Here is a 7,924-nt window from a genome sequence, read left to right as displayed (position 1 = left end):
AAAAATATCGAAACTGAAATAACACGAATCATATAGGGGAAACTGTACATATTAGAAATAATAAAATATAATATTTATGATATTAAAAAAAAACAGCGAGACCTACGGGCAGTGAAAGAGTTTGACACTTGCATGGCAGGATTAATTTACACATTTTGTAGTATATTGTCTAAATTCAGACCTGCCTTGTCTATAGTTTAGTTTATTTTTCAAAAATAATTCTATAACAAAACGGCCTAACTGTACTCAATTTACCAAATAATAAATCTGTATTAGCCCACAATAATCTCTGGGATTTATCTACACTGTTGTCATGGGAGGGTTTTGCTGCAAGGTTCTGTGGGTGTTGTAGGAGAATAATTCCCCGTTCTCTCGGCATTAGGGAATTTTACTGAGGAATAAAACTACATTTCCCATGAGGCCTGCGGCTTTAATGTAAGTAGCACGGTCCACACACCGGCTTTGCATTAAATGGACAATACGCAGGTGGTGAGTTGTTTTTGTCGTTTTATATTTATTACTATAACTTTATATTTGTACTAAAATAATTAAACATTTGCATATTCATACATGGTATGTTACTGTTTCTGTTTATGTCGTATGTTTGTGAGTGTTTCCACATTTAAGGAATTATTTTTTATAAAATACTGTCTGAATAATAAATCATTTATTACCAACGCATTTTAACACCATGCAAATTTAAATACACAAGATATACAATAATATACTCTAAATAAAAGAAAAAATATATATACACATGAAAAGAGTTGTTGATATTCTAAATGGAAAAATGTGAACACTATCTGCACACTTTTTTTTTCACATTTACTGTTTCTTTATAGTTTACAAGTAGAAAATAACATTACATATTAACATATAACATATAAAAAATTACATATTAAAGTAGAACATTTCCAGATATTAGGATTAAAATAATATATAAAAGTCAGTTCTCTGTCTAATACAAACTTTTGCACAGGTTTCTGAGTCACTGTTAACTGTAAAATTTATTATTAAGTGTATTATTTATTATTATATAAATAATGTATTACTGTCATGGCCAACTGATGTGTGTCAGTGTTTTGATATTTTCTTTCAGATGAGGTTAACCCTGTTATACATAGTGCCATAAAGAGATGGACAACAACAAACCTGTTCATGAGAGACAGTTTGAAGCAGCTGTGAAAGTGATAAGGAATTTGCCAGAGGACGGTAAAAACTTCAAATGGGGTTTAGTGGAGGAAACAAACACAGTATAGCTCACACTAAAAGAGTGCTTCACCAAATAATTAAAGCTACATGTACTCATTCTCAAATTAGTATATTATATCTGGATGTGGATGATTTAACTGCATGCAACTTTGACATAAAATAATTAAGTACCAATCACTTACAAAAGTGTGCAAATCACTTTGTATCATGTAGTCATTCCTAAACAGATCAGTCCTTTTTCTTTGCATAACCCTTTTTCTCTCAACAGGAACCTTGGAGCCATCTGATGACTTGCTGGTCATGTTGTACAGTTACTACAAACAAGCAACAGTGGGACCATGTAATACTATAAAGCCCAATGGATGGGACTCGATTGGAAAAGCTAAATGGTGATTATCATCCCTTTGCTTTTTTTTCTAGTCAAAAATACCATTAGATTCAATTAATTCACCGCACCATACTCAGGGTCTGAAATGAAGTGGAGCTGTCAAGAGCAGAGAAGTACATCTACAGAATCTGGAAGCAAGTTGGCAGAAAACAGTGGAAGCTGTGATGCTGCAATGATAACATTTTCTTCTGATTTCGGCCTGAAACTGACACATGGATCTGTCTTATCAACGATTTGTTGATGCTGAAATATCTTTGAATCATTTATGTGTGTGATTATGAATAGCTGTGCTGTGTAACTCTGGTATGTGCACAGGGAGGCATGGAAGGCTTTAGGAGATATGACAAAGGAACAAGCCATGAAGGAGTATGTTCAGGAAATCCAGCTGGTGAGAGGATGCTATATGAGGAGCCTTAGGTTGCATTACTCCACTGTTGTGTTATAGAATTTTACATTAATTGTAATGAAAGCTTCTGTATCATTCCAGATTCTTGAGACTGTTCCGGTTACAGAAGAAGTGGCAGAATTACTGGACGAACTGGAGCCATTTTATGAGGTAGTGGACGGTGATGAAGAAAATGATGCTGTGACCAAACTTGCGATTCTGGCAAAAGGTACTTCATCAGTTGCATCTATATTTCTCATCCAAGTTCTTCTAATATCAAAGCTATTCACTGGACGTTTGTCCCTCTTTTTTCTGATGTTATAACACTGCTGTGAGGATTTAATTGCATTTCGCCAGACAAGGAATAAATAAGTAGGTGTGTCTAAAACCTGAAAGATTTGGGTTTTGTGACTGCAGAGGCCAAGATAAGTGATGAAGGGCTGGAGAATGAGGAAGATGAAGCTAGTATCCATTTTGTTGAAGATGGAGACAACAATGGGGACAGGGGTGAAGGTACAAAACTGACCACTCTGTATTAACACTTAGACACTAACTAGGCGTGTAACCTCATAACCTTCATTCCAGGGTGCCGCAGTGAAAACTACTCCACAAACAAGAACTGTTAGTTTGTTTTCATTTGAGCTAGGCCCAGTTTAATGTGCTTTGATGGAAAGCTCATATTAAAGATGAACTTGGGATTTTCACCTGACAGCTTGTCTGTGTTACTCCAACCAGAACAGAAGTGCATAGTCAGGTAACCTCTGCTGGTAAAGCAGGAGAACCACAACAACAAAGATAGCCACTATGGTCTCGATTTGCTTTTGTCAAACTTGTTTACTCAGGCACAGAATGCACTTATGCTGATGCCATTGCTTAAATATCTATTTGAATTCATGTTCTTCGTATTTTAAAGCTAATTTGCACTAGTTAGAAAATAAAACAAAATCACAGAATGTAACTTTAAATCATATAATTCTGATTGAATCATCTGTAAGGGCGGCACGGTGGCGCAGCAGGTAGTGTTGCAGTCACACCTCCAGGGACCTGGAGGTTGTGGGTTCGATTCCTGCTCCGGGTGACTGTCTGTGAGAAGTTGGTGTGTTCTCCCCGTGTCCACGTGGGCTTCCTCCAGGTGCTCCAGTCCAAAAACACATGTTGGTAGGTGGATTGGCGACTCAAAAGTGTGTGTGTGTGTGTTGCTCTGTGGGGGACTGGCACCCCCTCCAGGGTGTATTCCTGCCTTGTGCCCAGTGATTCCAGGTAGGCTCTGGCCCCATTGCGACCCTGACTTGGATAAGCAGTACAGATAATGAATGAATGAATCATCTGTAAAAGCTTGGTATGGTAAACGTGTTTCTGAGCTCTTGCAAGTGTGCATGAACTTATAACTGTTTCTTTTCTTTGAATGATGTGTAGAAAATCATCTTGGGGGCTAGTAGTGCCCCCTTCTGGAGAAACTTCCCACTGATGTTAAACATTTTTACTTTAATTTATAAGTAATGTAATTTCTGTTATGCTCTACAGATGTGAACTGGTTGGCATTAGTGAAGAAGGTTGAGAGGGGATTTCCGCTGGTTTGTAATGGCAACACAGACATGCACAGTGTTTCCTCTCTAACCAGTAGCACTCACAGCTCCTTAAACACAGAGGAGGATGAGGAGGAGCTGGCCTGCAGTGGAGAGAACATAGTGGATTCTCCTGACCTTTTCTCCTGCACTGACCACATCAAGGGTACTGACCTTAACAATTGTTTTAATCATTGTAAAATTGTCCCTGTTTTGACACCCAACGTGCGGCTTGAGCACTTTGCTCAATTCCCATTGGTCAATCTCCGCACACCAGCTCTCGTTATTGAACATTTTTGTACCGGTGTGAACGTAGGGCAAGGGATTAATAAAGAGTAACGCGGACTGGGCGCTCACATTAATTTTGGTTATAATGTTAATGGGTCTAATGGTTACTGATGATGTCATGGTTCTTTCCAGATGATGCCAGTGGGCAGAAGCTGCAGAGTGGAGTTGTGGACTTGGATCTATATAGCGACTCAGCAGAAAACTCAACCGTTGGAGAGGTTAGAACCTACAAAATTTCTATTAAATTCTAACACAGACGTAAAGTGATATTTGGGACAAAGTTTTCCTCAAATTCAGACGATTGTATGAGGAATGATTCCTGGAATAACAAGGGAAAGCTGGCATTTAACTCCAGCCCATGTCAAAGAACGTGGACAATACACCCTAAATTTTGATTAAGTACAGGCCACATACTCTGGGAAAAACATTACTGTCTGTAATCTTATGGACCACAGGTCATAATTAATGACACGCCTGGTCATAAGTAATATTTATTTGTAGTAATTTTGATGATAACAATGAATGTAGAAGCTTTTGTGTTTTTTTCCCATGCAGAAAAAGATATATTTTACAATTTCATAACACCATAATAATATGAAGGTCTTTGAGGGTCTGAGAGTGTTTGAGAGTGGGTGATGTCTTGGTTTATGGTGGTCACTGCTTTCAGGGTTCAGGGGCTCCCATGGTCCAATTGGCAAGGTCTAGGCAGATTAGAGCCAAAAGACTGGAGGAGCAGGATGGAAACCAGCAGGAAAGCACCCTCGCCAACCCAGTCACGAGAGGAAGAGGTGAGAGCTTCACTTTGTCTTTAATGTTACATTCACACATCCAGTTCAGCCTGTACTTATCGTGAAAATAATTTTACTGGTGGCACGGTGGCGCAGCAGGTAGTGTCACAGTCACACAGCTCCAGGGACCTGGAGGTTGTGGGTTCTAGTCCCGCTCCGGGTGACTGTCTGTGTGGTGTGTTCTCCCTGTGTGGGTTTCCTCCCACAGTCCAAGAACACACTTTGGTAGGTGGACTGGTGACTCAAAAGTGTCCATAGGTGTGAGTGTGTGAAGGAATAGTGCCCCCACAGATAAGAGGTTACAGACAATGAATGAATGAATAACTGTACTGTACATGAGTAAATAATTTAATATGATCAGTGTGTAGGATCCGATAACGTCTTAAAGGAACACTAAATAGATTTTTTTTTGTCCTGGCCTCCGTCTAGTTTAATTCACCTTTACAGCACTTTTTACTACCAACCTCCAAAAATGACATAGTGCACTTTCTGCAGTGCTGTGCCTGGAGTTGCAACAACAAAGGCTCTATTCTCCCTATTACAGCTCAGTGGAGCATCACAATGATTCTGAGGCTGTAATTTTAATGTAAAAATACTACCTAGCTTTGCTTTAAACCCCCAAAGTGTGCCTTACACAAACGATGCACAATTATGGTTCATTTACTAAATTAAAAGTATCACACCTATGGCTTTTTTAATTCTGTTTGACACCACACAAAACAGAAATTTTATTCGCAAACATTTCATTGTCTTCTTTGTAGAAGATGTGTTACATTATTATCTCTTAGAAAATCCGTACAATAAACAGGATATGACACATTGACAGATGGCTGTGGCATTACAGGGGTTCCAAAGGTTTACATAGCCCTGCTCCTCATGTTATACATTAATTTTGTTTTCTGTTTGCTCCAGGACGAGATTTACCAGGAAATCGAGGGGTTTGTAATCATGGAATGAACTCACAGATAGTCGCGGCATTGTCACGATTAAAGAACGACATGCAGAGCGTCCTTCAGAGACTCCAAACACTCGAGACTCAGGTGAAAGAGCACACACACACACACACACACACACACACACACACACACACACACACATCTGTATTCATCACAATATTAATCTGAAGAGAACTGAGGGTGAAAAAAGCCAAATTCTAAATAAAATATTGCCATTCTAAGTACAGTTATTGATTCATCCATTATCTGTACCCCTTATCCAGTTCAGGGTCGCGGTGAGTCCAGAGCCTACCTGGAATCACTGGGTGCAAGGTGGGAATATACTGTTGTTTATTCTAGTTATTAATTATGCTGTTCCTAGGTTGAATCCTTTCCTCCAGAATGTGAGCTTCACTCAGCTCCAGAGAAAAAGGTGGGTTTACATTCCTGTGTCATTATTCTGTGTAAGCTCTAAAAGTAAATATGTGTTACTTTATGATGATAGAAATAAATGACATATAGATAGAGGTGAATATGTTTGGAATTTAAAAATGTATTCTTAACCTTTAAAATGGTAGTGTTATCACAAAGCATGACTTTAAGATGATGCACAATTTATTTAATCTGTTTAATTTGATAGAGATTTCACTGGTGGCCACTGGACATATCCCCTGTCACTGTGGTGATGGCTCTCCTCTGGCCTTTCGCTGTGCATTTGTTTGTGCAAATGTATCTTCTGAAGAAGAGAAGGTCAGTTTTCAAAATCTTTATTATGATTATTTTTAATGATTTTGACCACAATTTTTCTTCATATTTTAGAGGAAACTGACCTTCATTACGTAGCAATGCAAATTTCTTTCAAATGTGTGACATTATTTCAATCTGTATTAAGCATTTATTTAACATGGCTGCCCCCATGTGGCGGACCCGCTCTATAGAGCCTAGTTTTAAAAAGCAACTTGAAACTTCCTCTTCATTACACGTCATTAAAATATTCAAATAATTATTTTCATACATTTTTACTAAAGTTAGATGCTATAAATTCCTTTTGCTCTTTTAAGGAACATCATTGGATTATTGGACATATGTCTGACATTGACTGGATTCCTGTTTTTTGCTTTCAGGAGGATAAAATAAAGAGGATACTGGAAACAAATGCTGAAGATATTGGTAATTTAATTTTATTATTCAAATGAACGTCTGCAATATCAAATGTTATATTATGACAAGGACACTCCAGCCAAAATAAAAAGGGTATCCTCTGCATTACATCTCTCGCTGACAAGAATTATCTCATACAGCAGTGTCACAGCCGCGTCTCAAAATGTAATGGCTTAATGTGTAGTATACTCAATTACTGATGATGTACCTTGAAGGTGAGGAGTATATATTGAAAGGGTTCTTTGCTGTTTAAACAGGGGTCTCTAGCAAATATTTATTCACTGTTATTGTTATGTTAACCAGTTGATATCAGTGCTACATTTTTAATGCTATCTCCCTGACAGCAAGGAGACGGCAGACCATTGTTGTCCCACCGAGGGCAAAGTTGAAGGTCCACAAGTGTTTTGCACAGTGTTTTCTGGGCGGACCACTGGTGATTAAACAGAATTTTAGACAAAATGCCACATTTTGGCACTTTTCCATTCACGGTCCAATTTACATTTTTTTACCTTCATTAGGTTCTTTTGTTATTCTTTATAAATAAGATTAGTAAATAATTTTAATCAGCACAGTGTCATCATTTTTAGTATAATCATTTTATATCAAGCGTATACTCATTATTATATAGTTGTTGGTAATATTTGTATTAGTTTGTTTTCCAGAATAAAAGTCTCTGTTAATTTAAAATCTGTTTGAGGAGATTATAAATGAGTTATGTCCTGTACAGGACAGTAATCTGAGTGGGCCAATGGTGGACCAGCAGTGGTCTACAGTCAGTGGTGTGCCAGCCTTTTTATTCCAGTCGACTGATATATGCTCGCTGTGTGGGTCTAGAGCATTAATGGTATATTTATTAGTTTCTGGTTAAGACTGGAACACAGATGGGTGGAAACACAAACGTAACTCCTGACAAAAAGTTGTTGTTTACATGTATAATGTACAGAAATTAGTGTATTTAAGTCTCAATCACATACTGTATCTTGAATAAAATATTTTGTGAATTATATGTGCATTGGTGCATTATTTGAATAAGTAAAGCAGGCAAATCCCGAACACATTTGTTTATAAAATAATAATATAAGTAATTTTATACAGTGATTTAAAATGGCAGATTATTACATTTTCGACAGTGTCGCTACCACTGCGGAACCTATGAATTAAACTTGTGTTTCATTACGGTAGGTTTTCACAGAGGCTCAATA

General features: G+C 37.7%; 1 protein-coding gene across 1 annotated transcript; it reads left to right on the top strand.

Annotated features, from left to right (window-relative positions):
* The first annotated feature begins 1,136 nt into the window (after positions 1–1,136).
* acbd5b (acyl-CoA binding domain containing 5b) lies at positions 1,137–6,794 on the top strand. Its single transcript, XM_066680247.1, has 12 exons — positions 1,137–1,212; positions 1,481–1,601; positions 1,916–1,988; positions 2,088–2,280; positions 2,403–2,498; positions 3,510–3,716; positions 3,971–4,056; positions 4,506–4,626; positions 5,539–5,666; positions 5,944–5,994; positions 6,202–6,311; positions 6,686–6,794. Exons 1-12 carry the CDS (start codon positions 1,137–1,139, stop codon positions 6,696–6,698), a joined length of 1,275 nt encoding a protein of 424 aa, XP_066536344.1. The 3' UTR covers positions 6,699–6,794.
* Positions 6,795–7,924: the final 1,130 nt, after the last annotated feature.

Source organism: Hoplias malabaricus, chromosome 9, assembly GCF_029633855.1.
Source record: "Hoplias malabaricus isolate fHopMal1 chromosome 9, fHopMal1.hap1, whole genome shotgun sequence".
NCBI lineage: Eukaryota > Metazoa > Chordata > Actinopteri > Characiformes > Erythrinidae > Hoplias > Hoplias malabaricus.
The sequence above is the reverse complement of the archived record's forward strand: the minus strand, read 5'-3'. Positions and strand labels throughout refer to the sequence as shown.